This window comes from Panthera uncia (assembly GCF_023721935.1).
Source record: "Panthera uncia isolate 11264 chromosome C1 unlocalized genomic scaffold, Puncia_PCG_1.0 HiC_scaffold_3, whole genome shotgun sequence".
Classification (NCBI taxonomy): domain Eukaryota; kingdom Metazoa; phylum Chordata; class Mammalia; order Carnivora; family Felidae; genus Panthera; species Panthera uncia.
In genome coordinates this window covers 95333550-95350781 of record NW_026057584.1, presented here as the reverse complement: position 1 = coordinate 95350781, position 17232 = coordinate 95333550, and the positions used below count along the sequence as shown (strand labels likewise).

Sequence of the window (17232 nt, the reverse complement as noted above, 5' to 3'; positions counted from 1 at the left end):
AATTATATCAAGGATCCCAAAGAAGAGTTCCAAGTGTTTACAGCCAGCACTCAGAGACACACTCTGTGGGGATACCATTCATTAAAGGCACTGCTTATGGACGAAAAAGGTAATCAGAAAATAATCCTCACTCCTCAGATTGCTGCCATTGCATTTGCCCCATACGCTACCATAGAAACACTCGTATAAAAGTTATCTGAGGGTCATAAAACACTCTCTGAAAGTAAACTTTGCCCTATGGGAAGTAAACTTTTAATGCACCAAATTCCATTTAGTGCCCTGCAGACAGGAATTCTGCAAAGAATATTCTGAGAAAAGGCAACTCATCTTTTATAGGTGAGTACTCTATCATAGAAGCTCAGGAATGGAAAATCGGGTCTTCATCCTCCCCGGCCATCATGGTTTATGACTCTAAGAATGATGACTATTATCAAAATTTTACAGATTCACAGGGAAGGCCATTCTACAACTTCTCTTGGAAGCAAATTTCTATCATAAACACACTACCTTTAAAATTCTTCCATGGTTAACCTTAGTCGTACATAGTGCAATTCTGGCCGCATCTTTCTGTTTAAGTGAAGATATTCATTCATTCTTATATTCATTCATTCATTCATTCATTCATTCATTCTTCAACCAACAAATGTTTATTGAATGCCTATTATGGAAAAGGTTATTGGTTGTAGTGTAAGAAATATATGGGGATATGAGAAAAGATCTCCACTCCTTAAGCAACAACCCTGAACTCCTTATTTAGATCATTACTAGCAGCAAAGTATAGAAACAGATGCCAATTTGCAGAAAATATGGAGGACAGAGAAACATGTTCAATTGCCCCAAGAATAGAAAACAACTAATTTAATTTAAACTGATAAACTCTGTAGGTCAAATGCTCCAGGTTCTTCAGTAGATATCTGAAAGAAAATCAAGTGATGGAAGGCAAGCTATTCATTAAAAGAAACCTAAAATATATAACCAGTTTTATAACAAACAACCAAGACTAAACTAAAGTGTCTGGGGATGCACATTAAGTGATAGCACTATTAAAAACACCAGGAGGTTATTACTCTAAAACCAAGATATTAGTTATTTAGTTGGGGAAGATGAAGGTTGAAATTGGGAAGAGGCCCCTAGGGCCCTCTGGGGGGCTAGCAGAGTTTTCTTTCTTGACTTGATGTTGGTTACAAGTGTTCACCTTAAAATAATTGAATAAGCCAGGTATTTCTTGTGTGGTTTTCTGTATCTGGGTTTTGCTTTTCCAGATGCATTTGTTAACATGGAATAACTCCTAATCTTTGCTAGTGAGAATGCAAAATTGCACAGCTACTTTGGAAAAAGTTTGGCTGTTTCTTGTAAAGTTAAACATATATTTCCTACATGAGTTTGTAATCCGATTCTTAGTTATATACCCAAGAGAAATGGAAAACAATGAAACTAGAGCATGAAAGTTGCAAGTTTATAGCAACTTTATACTCCTAAAACTGGAAGAAACCCACGAGTAGCTGCATGGATAAACAAATAGGTACTTTTTTTACAATGGAATGTTACTAAGCAATAAAAGGGAATGAACTACTGACACATGCAACAACAAGGATGCATATCAAAAGACACACGAGGTGAAAGAAACCAGACACAGAAAGTGAAATACTTGATAAATTAAGTTGTATGATTTCCTGGAAAAGGCAAAACTATAGGGAGAGAGATCAGTCATTGGTCATACATTTGGCGTATGGAATCGGAATGGACAACAAAGGGAAATAAAGAAACTTCTCAGGGGCAGGAAAATATGCTGTATTTTGATGGCAGCGGTAGTTATATGATGGTGTATGTTTGTCAAAACTGATCAAACTGTACACCTACAAAATGGATTTTCTGTAGACCTGACCAAAAAAGTATTTATTATTGACAGTAAGAATGAACATAGTTTACAGTTTTAAAATAAAATGGATTCTATATCCTGTATTTTCTTAAAAGAAAAAAAAAATAGGTTGGGATGGGGATGGTAACACAGTAAGAGTGCGATGGGTAATTAAAAAAAAAAGTTTAGAAGAGAGACTAAATCACTGTTTTTGTTTGTTTTGTTGGTTGTTCGTTTTTATTGATGGCTATTTCTTCAGAGAAATTGTTTAAAAGTGAAAACAATTCTGGGTGTCATAAAGTTCTTTCTGTTCAGGCTTTTTCTGAGCCAGTTCAAATAAATCCTAAAGCAGACAACATCAGAGCCGAGAGCAATAATGGTTATGTCCACTGCAGAGGATTGTAGCTTCCTTTTGCCAGTCAGGTTCCTGAGTATTCAATTTTGTCTATCCTCAACAGAGATATTTCATCTGGGCATGGCAGCTTTCTAATCTTGATGTCTCCAGAGTCAAGTAACCAAAATAGACATGGTGAAAGCCCACCGTCTCCCCCTCCCCCACCGAGTTACACAAGGATCATACTGTAGAGAGCAAGATAGTTCACTCCAGGTTCCCAACACAAAAGCCTGGTGGTTAGAACTTCAAGAAGGTCTGGTTAGAACTTCACTCAAGTAATACATTTCAGTTTAAATATAGTTTAAATTCACTGTCTTTTAAAAACTGTAAGAAGCATTATAAAACTATAAGCAATTCAACTTTTTCACTTTACAAATGATCAAACTGAGTTCTAAAAAGGTCGAATTACTTAACCAAAGTGATTAAGTTAGCTAGAGGTGAAGCTAGAGGGGAACCTGGGTGGCTCAGTCCATTAAGTGTCTGACTTTGGCTCAGGTCATGATCTCGCAGATTGTGAGTTCAAGCCTCCCATCAGGCTCTGTGCTGACAGCTCAGAGCCTGGAGTCAGCTTTGGATTCTGTCTCCCTCTCTGTCTGCCCCTCTCCCATTTGTGCTCTGTCTCTCTCAAAAATAAATAAACATTTTTAAAAATTTTTTAAAAAAGAAATGGAGCTAGAACCACATCCTAGAAAGCCCATTTAATAAGATGTTGCTCTGTGAAATAAAACCGAAACTATAGTCTGTGTTAATACTATTTTCACTACTAGAGATAAATAACACACAATATAACTTCTAAGTTTTCTACTCAACAACGTATACCTCTATTAAGAATTTAGGAAACATTTGACAATGTCATCATGCCTTATGCAGAAACAGAAATATAAAGGAATTAAGAAATGCTTATTATTAAGTTAGCTGTTGCTCAGGGAGCTGAAAATGGTCTTCCCCATTCCCCCTCCCCCCAGCCATTCTCTTATAGTTGGTTTTAGTCTCCCTCTGCTTTGCTCAAGCAAGAGCTTAAACACTAGATCACTAAGATATAAACTTCTTACATTAAAACATGATCCATACTATGTGAATGAGGCATTTTAAAAGATGCTATTTAAAAATCTTTCTTCCATCTGTGTGATTTGAAGAAAATTTATCATTTAACCAGCACTGCCTTCTCATTTTAAACTTCTGGTAGATTTTCTCAAAGGAGATGAGAGACCTCCATTCTTATGAAAAGTCTTAGCTAGAAATATTGCTTATAGCATGGAAATAGCAACTCCAAATCAACAGAAAATTTCCCTCTATATTCATCAGGAGGAACAAGGCGCTCAGGAGAACCAGCCCCTGTGATAGGTTAAAGTTGACAAAGGTCTGAGATGGGAACAAATGTAGAAAAGGGGCAGAAGAGCTCTGTGCTATCGATTGTCCTAAGGTCAATTGACAGCTTTTCTCATCTTGTTATGTTTTACTCCTTCTAAAGATGTAGACAAAATGTTCTTTTAATGCACCAGACAGATACAGAGGCAGAAGGGAATACGTGGGTAGAACATTTAAGGGCATATTATCCTCTTCAACACACACTTCTATGCCAGGTGCCTACAGCTTCGAAATGGGCAGCAGAAAATGAACCCTAGAATTCCATAAAGTTTCTGAGAGCCGATAATGTGAACAGCAACCAGTGAACGAGTTAAGTAGTAAAACCATCTCAATTTACGTCTCCTTCAAGTTCAGCATGCAGCCGACTGCACTTAAGCATAGCAATCAACTGTGATAGAAGAAATCCCAGTTATAGTAAGCAAAGAAATAGCTTCAAGGCAGCAGATAACTGTGCAGGGAGAGAAGGTCAGAACAGGTGAAAAGAAATCCTGGAGGTAGAGAGTGAAAGCTTGGACTCCATTTGGGTGATTTTTAACTACCCTTGCCTATTATGGGTGACAAAGCTTAACTGTTCCCTTTACTTAAATTTACACTGCATGGTGTAAATATGCACATACAAGCACTTGCGCGTGCATACACACACACACACACACACACACACACGCACACACATGGGGAACATTTCAAGGCTGTGGAAAAGCACTAACTAATTCCTAATGATGCTATGAGTGCGATATGGGTTGCTAACAGTAGATAGTTTATGAAATATGTCTTCGTGGTGGTGAGTCTACCAGGCTGATTCTAATTTAAAGCTTCAAATATACTGCAGCACAGAGCTGTCATATGATAACCATGTGCATTATTATTGCTAGTAGCACTGGGCAATCACTCATTTATTTCACCTGGCTTGATTCATGCTTTTGCATGATAGCATGCCATTAACAAATATCAAGTTTGGCTGTCTTGAATTTGGATAAAAGTTCCCTTTATTTACAGCTATGCTATATATGTGGGGTTTTTTTGTTCATTTACATACATAAGTCTTTTCCATGTGGAGTCTACATTTTGTGAGGATACATACTGTGTTCTATTTTATTGTACACACAATAAAAATGGTTGATTGTCTGATAAGAGCAACAGCTTTCAGCAATAATCCACACATTGACTGTACTGCTTCCAAAGGAACCAACTCAAATACAGGTGTAAATCATGCATGGGTGACATGATATCAGTACTCTGTATTGCTGATTTCTCCACAAATCTGTTTTCTTTCAAATCATTGTTATTTTACCCACCTGGTTGGAGAGAGTGTTCCTTAAGTGCTTCTCTAGGTGAATCTAAGGGATGCACAACCACCTCATTTACTCAAGGTAATGACGCTGGGGGTTCCAACACTAATCATCTTTATATAGGAGGGAAGGCAGTGACATAGCCTCACTCACAGCATTATTACCTCAGCTGCCTAGAGATGCACACTTCAATAGAACAGTTAAAGGGAGGGTAGAGACAGCTACCCAATTATAGAAGGGTGGGCACAAAGCTAATCTTACATAAAATGTGCCCAGCCATGTATACCACACAGATGACAGGTCAAATAATCATTATGACATTTGGAAGGCATCTTTGATTTATATCACCAAATAGCAAGACAAAGAAGCCACCTGTCTCTAAGCACCACCCTATTGAAATGTTCCTTCATCTATGGCAACGGTTTAATTTGGAAACACCTTTTCTGTTCTCCATATTTATATTAAAGGATGTAATGGTCAGAATCAAGCTTGTTATGGCTTCCCGAATCATCCTCAATACAGGCGATTTATGATTTATGAGCTTAGAGCTGATTATGTAATCTATGGTCACATCTCTCTCCCTTTTTTTATTACCCAAATTTTGGACCACTGCTGATCATTATACCCTAATCAGAGGTCAAGAGGAAAGGGGGGGGATTATAAGTGAAGGTTTGGTGGCCACATAAAAAGAGAATTACTCATGCAAACGTTTTTACAGATGTTTATGGCCTAAGTGATCCCCTTACTCATTACCCCAGATAATCACAATGTTCAGGTTTGTCTGGTAACTTTAAGGCACCATATCACCTCACTGAAACTGCATAAAATCAAGCCCTGGACTAATTATGCTGCAGTGCTCATTCTGATGCCTGAACTCTACCTCATACATACACTTAATTGTCCCAGCTTCTAACTTCACTATCTGCTTTCCTCTCCAATGCCTCACCTCATCTTGAATCTGAGACTCAGTATCTCCTTTACTACTGTTCAGATGGCCCCATGGTGACAATACCATCAACTATACCAGGAAAATACTTCTCGTAGCTCCACCCAGTCCTCAGCATCTCATGTCTCTGTGCCCCAGGTTAATAAAATAGGTACTAAAAAGATACAACACATGTATATTTAGATGTTGCCGTGAACTTGCAGTACAGTGCCTGACTTGAGAACCGTGAGCACTGGAGTTCTATTTTACTCATTATCATTTAGATATGAACCCAGCATTCCTATTTCACATACTGTGAACTTCATAAATTCCTTAACTTTGTAGACATAAGTGAGATTACAGAAGCAGCAGTACTTCTAAGAATTAATCCTACTCTGAACCATTTTGGACCACTGTCTATTATATCCTCCTGTGCCATCTCTGAAGGGGCCGAGGGATGTGTTCTGGTATGAGTTTGTTACCAGAGATAATGTCTCTCTCCCTGAGGAGTGGCAGCCTTTGTCTAGGAGATAATGATTACATATGCTGTTATACATTCCTTTTGATGTTGTCCACAAGGAATGTTAGAGGTAAATCAAATGCTCACTGTCAGAAAACATGTCAGGCCATGTAAGCATGATAACTTGCCACATTATCCTTTTATAGCTTTTATTTTCTATTATCATTTTATTAGTCTTATTGTAAAACTACCTTTTACTGTAAGCTACTTTGTGTCTTTTGAAAAGGTGAATTACTAGCATTATTTTTCAAAGTAAACTCATCCCATAAATACACTCAAAGTAAATCTACATCTCAGACAGCATGATGTACAAAATAAACTCATTAACCCAGGGAGAAGAAGGAGAAAATTATCCATATACATATGGGCATTTAGACACTGACCACATCCAAAGGTGATGAGCTATACAAATGTTCTATAATACAGAGAATTTTACAAAGACCTAAGTTATAGCAACAAGACTGTTCAAGTAAACATAACTAGAAATATCTCATAAACCACAGTTTAAGATGTGAAAGGTCATCAAAAACGGTTCAGTGGTTCTATTTAAATTATTGCCTAACTATCCTACCTGCGATATATGCTTTTTTTCCCCATCTATTGCTGAATTACATTAGTTCTTTGGCTGTAATTGGACTTGAACTTTTCAGTTCCAATGATGCTTTATATTAGGAAACTGAATATAGTGGTGGAAAATGTGGAGTGTAGAACCAATCACTATTTGTTCGACATATAATTATCTTCTCTTTCAGCTTAGGATGTAGCCTTGGCTCTGGTGCAACTCAAATCTGTATGGGTGTCATCTGATTTACAGCAGATGACCTGGTATCATATGAAAATAATTTACTGTGCCATATGTCTCCGGCTCTGTAAATCAATAGCTTGAATACAGAGACATCTCAATTAGACAGTGCAAGAAGGGTAGGGCAATCTACCTCTTCCTTTCCTATATCATTAAAATGGCAAGTATTACAAAGCAGTGCTTGTTTTAGAGTTGCTTCAAAAGTGGGGGCTGGATCTATTATTTCAAGTTGGGAGACATAAAGTGAGAGTTGCCATCAAACCAAATGAAAAACTGAGCACAAGGTTGTGTAAGTAATAGCTTATGAGGGGTGGGACAAGCATTTGTTAAACTACTGATTGGTGCATTTCTACAGCACCTGTGTATTATCATGGGCTCAGAGAGTGGAATGGGATGTTAAATTATGACTCGGAATACAGAGGAGTCACCCATCCTTTCTAACCTGCTCCCCTAAGAAGTCTCTAAACCAAAGTCACAAACATTCATGGTATTCATCACAATGAAATAAATCATCTGTAGGCTCAACTTTGGTTTCTCCCTGCAATGCATTCAAAGCTTAAGCTATCATTATAAAAGCTTCATAATGAGGAAGCCAAATCATCTATCACTGATCACATCCAAATCCCAATAGGAAATTAAACAGAAGATCCACATAGATTGATCGGAAAAGATTTAAGGCAACTTCTCAAACTTGATTCTGCCTGGGATAACCTCAAGAAAGAGAAAAAAATAACGCAAAATTAATTCCCTGATTTTGCAAATGGTGAAGTGAAATACAGAAATGAAAGTAAATCGTCTTTCACAGAGTTCCCTTATCAGGTCCCAGGATTGGAACTGCACAAGTCTGTTTTTTCCATGGAATTGAACAGACTTTAAATAATAGACTGAACCTTCAACTGGTCCCATAGTAACTATAATTGGTAGCTGAAAGATTCTGACTGTGCAGGAATTAAATCTAATCAGAAGCCTCCTTCCAAATTCAAGTTACGTCTTTTTAAAGGAAAGAAACACATTGATTTAGAGTTTTTTAACCATTGGTAAATGTTTCCTTTAAGTACTGAGTAAGTGCTTCCTGAACAATTAGATTCACATTCTCTGTCCACTTTAAAATAGAATTATAATAACTGGTAAACTTTCATCCTCCTGGTTGGTCTTTCACAGGGCATTCCTACAGCCACACAGCGACTACTTCTTCCTGGAAGATCCCTTGGAAAGCCATGAGAGAAGAAAAGACAACCAGATCCAATAAAGCCAAGACTATGTGAGGTGCAAATATCAAGTCTCAGCCAATCAACTCCAATACTATCTGATGGCTGGGCCAGAAAAGAAGGTCTAAGCTCTTAGGAAATTAGCTTCTCAAATTCAAGAGAAGCTTTCATAATGAAAACTCAAGCACAAGTGCTATTGGTGCAGGAAGAGATGCACCTCCAGAATCAAGAGGCTCAGTTCAGAGGCGTACCTAGAGAATTGTTGCTGCAGACCACGCATCTGAACTCGGTTGCGCTCAGACTCCAGTGTCACCTCCTGCAACCGCTTCTCACTCTGAAGACGTAAGTGTCTCTCCTCTTCCAATTCATGCATCAGCTTCTCATGCTATAAAAGGCACAAAGGGAATGACTTTTTAGAAGGTGTTTCTTAATTACTATGAGAAAAAAATAATTAGTAAGAGCTGTCAGTTACCAACTGCTAAGTTGGACTTTATATATAAATTAATTTCATCCTCATTACAACCCCATCAAGTAGGTTCTATTATTAACCTCCTATTACAGATAAGAAAACTAAGGATCAGAGACATCTAAGTAATTTGTCATAAAAACCAGAAGGTAACAGTTATCATCTGCCTGATTTGTCTCTAATGCTTGAATAATTTTCACTAAACCAAGTGGCTTCTTGTGCAGATATGAAGATCTATGACCCAATAATGCTATCAAATATGTTGTAATTCAAGTAGTGATGAGTAAGATCATTAGTAGGCTGTTCAGAATTATTTCATACCTTCAATGTCTGGTATATGCTTTTAAAGAAACATAACTGACTTTTTTAAATTTACCATCTTAACTATTTAAAAATTTTTTAAGTTTATTTATTTATTTTTGAGGGAGGGAGGGAGGGAGGGAGAGAGAGAGAGAGAGAGAGAGAGAGAGAGAGAGAGAATGAATAAGCGGGGTGGGGGCAGTGCCAGAGAGAGGGGGAGAGAGAAAATCACAAGTGGGCTCTACACTGACAGGGTGGAGCCCAATGTGGGCCCTAACTCATGAAATGTGAGATCATGACCTGAGTTGAAATCAAGAGTGGGATGCTAAAGCAACTGAGCCACCCAGGCGCCCTGAAAAATAACTAATTTTTATACAATGACCTGCAATTTCAACTTAATTAGGCCATGGAGTTGATGAGAATAAGGTTAAATAATTTGTTTTTATTTCTCTAATTAGGTTTTCACAGATAAAAATAGGGTAAACCACTCACTTTATTATTATCCCAGAAAACTAGCCCATTCACAAATGGGACTCAGGGTTTCAAAGGACTAGATGACTCAAAATAGATGGTCCAGCAAAAACTCATTCCAAAAACAAGGAGTCAAGTTGGCGAAAGAGTAGGGGAACCCTAATCTTGCCTCAGCCCTTGAACACAGCTCGATGAATATCAAATCATTTTGAACACCCAAAAAATCAACCTGAGGACTGAGAAAACAAAACTGCACAACTAGAGGTAGAAAAATGGCCACATCATGGAAAGTAGGAGCTGCAGAGAGTTGATTAGGGGGAGAAAAGAACTGTGGGTGCTGTGATGGGGAGGGAGCACTGATCAGAGAGAGAGAGAGAGAAGTGAAAGAGAAAGAGAGAGAAAGAATGAAAGCACGCACAGGGGACTTCACAAGAAAAACTCTTCCTCAAAACCGCTGGCTGGGAAAAGGAGAGAGGATGACTACTACAAGTTTTTATAAGGAGCAGAGCACAGCATCTGGAGCACAGATTTGCAGGTCTGCACCATTGCCAGGGTTGTGCCTGGTGGGCTTGGTGGTACTCCGGTGGGGAAGGAAGGTGGAGACCCAGAAGTGGGCAGTGTGGTCTGAGGCTCCCCTGGGTCACAGGCAGAGAAACAGTTCTCCTGCTTGGATACATTTGGGAATGGAGGCATGGCCTCTGAGGGAGCAAAAGAATTGACAGCACCAACATGCTGCCCTGTTTTCTAGCATAGGAACAAAGATACTGGGTGAGAGCTGCAAACTTTGGTGCCGGCTTTTTGTTGCACTTTACCATAAACTCTGAACCACTGCCCAATCGTGTAACTGATTGCTGAGACAAACCAGCACCGGCCACAGTGCAGTGAGACCCTCCCCCAGAGGATCAGTGCAGGTCCAAACTCTGGGAATCTCTAAAACTTGAAGTTCTTAAACCCAACCACACACCTGTGATAAAACACAGATGTACTGTGACACCTGGCAGGCAGACATCTCAGGTACAGACAGGGCAAAGGCAGGGATCTGGCAGAAGCCAGGGACACAAGAGAGTTGACTGTTTGCTCTTCTGTGGGGGCTTCCTGAAGAGTGGTGGACAGTTGTCCACCTGGGGATGACAGAGTGGGATGATGCCATTTTGCCCCATGCCCATTGCACTGATGAAACTCAGTGAGCTAAACAGCAACATTCCTTGTAGGTTGGAACCACTTACACCAAGCCCCACCCCCCGGGCCCTGCAGGGGCATCTCCATTAGTTCAAGTCCTCCTGAGAATCAGTACAGCAGGCCCCACCTCTAGACCAGCACAAAACCTTCACATGCACCAAGTCTACTGCTTATAGGGAGCTGTAAAGCTTCAGCTCTAGGAGAAATAGGATCTAGCTTCCTGGTGTGTTTGTTTGTTTGTTTGTTGGGACCTAGCTTCTTTAAACCCGCAAACCAAAACACACCTAGAATCTAGTTTCCTTTTTTAGGGGGCTGGATATGGTACCTCTTCTTAATATAGGCATTATGTTCAGGAACATAAATACAATAGGTTTTCCTAACAATCACACACATTCAAAAACAGTGACCCGGACAAAATGACAAGATGGGGGAAGTCACCTGAAAAGAAAGAACGGTAAGTGGTCACAGTCAGGAATTTAATTATACAGAAAAAAAAATAGGATGTCTGAACCAGAATTTAAAACAATAATCATAAACATACTAGCTGGGCTTGAGGAAAGCATAGATGACACTAGAGAACCCCTTAACAGAGAGATAGAAGAATGAAAAACTAGTCACACTGAATTTAAAGAATGCTGTAACTGAGATGCAAAACCGAATGGATGCAATTACAAGGATGGACAAAACGGGGGAACACTCATCTAAACAGAAAATCAACAAGTAAACAAAAGCTTTGAATGACACAATGGACTAGATGGACTTAACAGATCCTAAAGCAGCAGAATAAACATTCTTTTTGAATGCACATGAAACATTCTCCAGAATAAATCACATACAGGTCATAAATCAGTCCTCAACAAGTACAAAAAGATCAAGATCATACCATGCATGTTTTCAGACCACAACACTATAAAACTTGAAGTCAAACACAAGAAAACATTTTGAAAGACCACAAATGCATGGAAATTAAAGAACATCTTACTAAAGAATGAATAGGTTAACCAGGAAATTAAAGAATAAATTTAAAAAATACATGGAAGCAAATGAAAATGAAAGCATGACAGTCCAAAAACCTTTGGGATGCAGCAAAGACAGTCCTAAGAGGGAAGTATACTGCAATACATGGCTACATCAAGAAGCAAGAAAAGTTCTCAAATATACAACCTAAACTTACACTTTAAGGAGCTAGACAAGAAACAGCAAATAAATGTTAAAGCCAGCCGAAGAAGGCAAATAACAAAGATTAGAGCAGAAATAAATTATATAGGGGGGAAAATGATACAGAAAAGAAAAACAACTAAGAACTGGTTCTTCAAAAGAATTAATAAAATTGCCTAGTCAGACTTAACAAAAAGAAAATAGAAAGGACCCAAAAAGATAAAATCATGAATGAAAGAGGAGATATCACAACCAATACCACAGAAATATAAACAATTATAAGACAATACTATGGAAAATTATATGCCAACAAACTGGGAAATCTGAGAAAAATGGAAAAATTCCTAAAAACATACAAACTACCAAACTGAAACAGGAAGAAATAGAAAATTTGAACAGACCCATAAGCTGCAAAGAAATTGAATCAGTAATAAAAAATCTCCCAGTGAAGTCTAGGACCAGATGGCTTCCCAAGGGAATCCTACCAGACATTTAAAGAAGAGTGAATACCTATTCTTCTCCAAATGTTCCAAAAAACAGAAATGTAAGGTAAACTTCCAAACTCATTCTTAGAGGCCAGCATTACCTTGATTCCAAAACCATAAAAAGACCCCACTAAAAATGAGGATTATAGGCCAATATCCCTAATGAGCATGGATACAAAAATTCTCAACAAGATACTAGCAAATAGAATCCAACAGAACATTAAAAGAATTATTCACCACCATCAAGTAGGATTTATCCATGGGCTGCAGGGCTGGTTCAATATTTGCAAATCAATCAATGTGATACACCACATTAATAAAAGAAAGGATAAGAAACATATGATCCTGTCAATAGATGAAGAAAAGGCATGTGATAGCATTTGAAAGCATCCATTCCTGATAAAAAACCTTCTACAAAGCAGGTATAGATGGAACATATTTCAACATTGTAAAAGCCATATATAAAAGACCCACAACTAATATCATCCTCAATGGGGAAAAACTGAGAGTTTTTCCTCTATAGTGAGGGATAAGACAGGGATGTCCATTCTCACCATTACAATTTAACATAATACTGGAAGCTTTAGCCTTAGCTCTCAGACAACAGAAAGAAATAAAAAGTCATCAAATCAGCAAGGAAGAAGTCAAACTTTCACTATTTGTAGATGATATGATACTCTAAGTAGAAAACCTGAAAGGTTCTAAAAAATTGCTAGAACTGATGCATGAATTTAGCAAACTTGGAGAATATAAATCAATCCACAGAAATCTGCTGCATTTCTATACACCAGTAATAAAATGGCAGGAAAAGAAATTAAGGAATCAATCCCATTTACAATTGCACCAATAACAGTAAGATACTTATGAATAAACCTAACCAAAGAGGTAAAAGATCTATACTCTGAACACAACAGAATAGTTATGAAAGAAATTGAATAGGACAAAAAGAAATGGGAAAAAACTCCATGCAGATGGCTTGGAGGAACAAATGTTGTTAAAATCTCTATACTAACCAAAGCATTAGACCTATTTAATGCAATCCTTATTAAAATACCACCAGCATTTTTCAAGAGCTAGAATAAACAATTCTAAAATTTGTATGGAACCACAAAAGACCTGAAGAGCCAAAAGCAATCCTGAGGGGAGGTGGGGGGGGGGGGGAAGTGAAGCTGGAAGCATCATGATTCAGGACTTATATAAGAAAACTGTTGTCACCAACACAGTATGGTACTGACACAAAAACAGATACTTAGATCAATGGAACAGAATAGAAAACCCAGAAATGAACCCACAACTACATGATCAACTAATCTTTAACAAAGCAGGAAAGAATATCCAATGGAAAAAAGACACTTTCTTCAACAAATGGCATTGGGAAAACTGGACAGGAAACAGTGGTTTTGATCTGTCCAGAAGAATGAAATTAGACCATTTTCTTATACCATACACAAAAGCAAATTCAAGATGGATGAAAGACTTAATGTGATACAGGAAACCACCAAAATCCTAGAGGAGAAGATTTGCAGCAACCTCTTTGACCTTGGCAGGAACAACTTCTTACTAGATAGGTCCCCAGAGGCAAGGGAAACAAAACAAAAATGAACTATTGGCAATATATCAAGATAAGCTTCTCCACAACAAAGGAAACAATCAATAAAACTAAAAGGCAGCCTATGGAATGGGAGAAGATATTTGCAAATGACATATCTGATAGAGGGTTAGTATGCAAAATATATAAAGAACTTCTAAAACTCAACACTCAAAAAAACCAAATAACCCAGTTAAGAAATGGGCAGAAGGCATGAAAAGACATTTTTCCAGAAAAGACATTTTTCCAAAAAAGACATTGGCTGGGTAATAGACACTTGAAAAGATATTCAACATCATTCATCATCAGAGAAATTGAGATCAAAACCACCATGAGATACCACCTCACACCTATCAGGATGGCTAAAATTAACAACTCAGGAAACAACAGATGTTGGTGAGGATTCTGGAAAAGGGGAACCCTCTTACACTGTTGGTGGGAATGCAAACTGGTACAGCCACTCTGGAAAACAGTATGGAGGTTCCTCACAAACTTAAAAATAGAACTACCCTATGACCTAGCAATTTCACTACTAGGTATTTACCCACAGGATACAAAATTACAGATTTAAAGGATACATGCATCCCAATGTTTATAGCAGCATTATCAACACTAGTAAAATGATGGAAAGAGCCCAAGTGTCCCCTGACTGATGAGTGCATAAAGAATATGTGGTGTATACACACACACACACACACACACACACACACACACACACACACACACACACAAACGATGACATATTACTCTCTCACGAAAAAAAGAAATCTTGCCATTTGCAATGATGTGGTTGGAACTATAGTATATTATGCTAAGCAAAATTAAGTCAATCGGCATAAGACAAATACTGTATGATTTCACTCATATGTGGAATTAAAAAAAAACAAAACAGATGAACATATGGGAAGTGGGAGGGAAGAGGACAGAGGGAAACAAACCACAAGAGACTTAATGATAAAGAACAAACTGAGGGTTGATGGAGGGAGGTGGGTGGGGGAATGGGCTACATGGGTGATGGACATTAAGGAGGGCACTTGTAATGAGCACTGGCTGTTATATGTGTAAGTGATGAATCAGTAAATTGTATGACTGAAACCAATATTATTCTATATGTTAACTAACTAGAATTTAAATAAAAAATTGGAAAGAAAAAAAACAGCCACAGAACTGGTAAAAAGTATGCAAACTCAGATCCTCCTGATGTTACTGATTCACCCATGCTAATGTCTTTTTGTTTTTGTTTTAGTTTTGTTACTAGAACTACTTTTTTTTTTTTTTTAGCATGTCATTCTATTATGGCTATGGTTTCTACTAAATTAAGTATTTTGCATGCAGAATAGATTATCTTCTGATAAAAAACAAAGAACGGTTCAATGCCTGCCTTTGAGGGACCTACATTCTTTCAGGGGAGAAGGGAAGCAGAGACTGCAGGCTCCAAATAGGACAAGGTGACTCTGAACTATAGATTACCTAGGATGAAATGCAATTCACTGCATCAGACATATTCACCAGGAGTGATAGGAAAGGTGGACTTTCTCTAGCTCTAATTCATGGGGGAAAAGTTCTCCTGAGGATCATGAAAGAAGCATTAGAGTATGATCTGGAAATAAATCAAGATCTTCTAAAAATATTTGCGCATTCCCTTTCCTGTATATTTTTGACCACGCCCTTCCTCCTGGGAGGGCAACAAGTCCTTTCAGGTCTCTGTATTCAAAATTAAGATAGCTTCCAGGTTCAGCTTTGAGCCACCTCTCTGGAACTTCCCCACATCAAGTCTGTCTCCCTTCCCTGATTTCCACACCACCTACACACTTTACCACCCTGTACGCTCTTACTTACTTTCTTCTATTATTATTTTTCATGTGCATTTATCATGATTCTCCACCTATATAAACATCCGTTTAAGACTAGGACTACATATAATGTGCATATGTATTTTTGTACTTAGCACACTGGAAATGTTTTGCTTATTGATTCTTGAACTGGCGCTTAGCTAAGTCAGGCCTGTAACTTCTGTCTCAATCTCGTTGGTGGTCAATTTTTAATCTCCACAAAATCAGTTACTTCTGTCAGATTCAGAAAAAGTAAAATCAAACTCAAATCTTTTTTCTGTCATGTTCCTGCATCTTTGGCAAAGGAGAAAAACATGGTTTAAAAAGAAAACATGCTAACTAAAGTCAAACCTATAGAGAAAAAAAATGGCAAAGTTTATATTACATGCATTTTATCATTTATTTATTTTAGTATTTATTTCACTATTTCTTATTTGTTTCCTTATTTATATTTTATTTTTTTGATATAATATACTGTCAGGTCAGGGACGCCTGGGTGGCTCAGTCAGTTGAACAGCCAACTTCAGCTCAGGTCATGATCTCGGGGTTTGTGAGTTCGAGCCCCGTGTGGGGCTCTGTGCTGACAGCTTGGAGCCTGGAGCCTGCTTCTGATTCTGTGTCTCCCTCTCTTTCTGTTCCTCCCCCACTCACACTCTGCCTCTCTCTCAAAAATAAATAAATATTTTAAAAAATAAATAAAAATAAAAATAAAAATACAATTTACTGTCAAATTGGTTTCCATATAACACCCAGTGCTCATCCAACAAGTGCCCTCAATATAAATATATTTATATTTTATTACATATATTTCACCACAATAAAAATATGAAAATAAAATCTACTCTGTTATTATACATAATCAACACTCCTCTCTGTATAAACTCACTGGACCAAAAGGAACATGGATAAGTTACCTATATTATAGAATTTGCAAGACTGTGCTTTGGTTCCCAAAACAACACAAATGGTGTATGTTAAATAGTTAAAAAGCACATCCTATAAAAAAAGGGTGAATTTTAGCAGAGAAGACAGTATCCCTTCTTCCTTCACAAGTAAAGAATGTTACATAGATTCACGCATTGTCATATTGATGAATCCCCAAAATCTAAAAAGGGAGCGCATTTTCCATATGAATAATTTTTTCTGTTCAATTTGTTAATGCTTTTCAAATAAAAGGAAAATGATAGCCTTACAAAACAGTGAAAGTTCTAGGGAATTCTAGGACTAATGAGGCAAAAGTTGTTTACTAAAATATATTCCCTTTAAATGGTGTGTATTTCAATTAAACCATCAAAGCTTGACTCTAAGCCACATCTACTTTCTAAATGTAGGGAAAAAATTTTACCCAAATTATAAAACATGGATAAAAATAACAGTAGAATGTGTCAA

At 37.7% G+C, this 17232-nt stretch overlaps 1 protein-coding gene across 1 annotated transcript in view; it reads right to left on the bottom strand.

Annotated features, from left to right (window-relative positions):
• The window catches only part of NCKAP5 (NCK associated protein 5), a 776078-nt gene that overhangs the window by 431817 nt on the left and 327029 nt on the right, over positions 1–17232 (bottom strand). Inside the window, exons 8-10 of the mRNA XM_049615277.1 lie at positions 10566–10722; positions 10145–10345; positions 8616–8749 (exon numbers count right to left, since the gene is read on the bottom strand). Of these exons, the coding sequence (XP_049471234.1) occupies positions 8616–8749; positions 10145–10345; positions 10566–10722 (492 nt within the window). The remainder of the gene's footprint in view (positions 1–8615; positions 8750–10144; positions 10346–10565; positions 10723–17232) is intronic.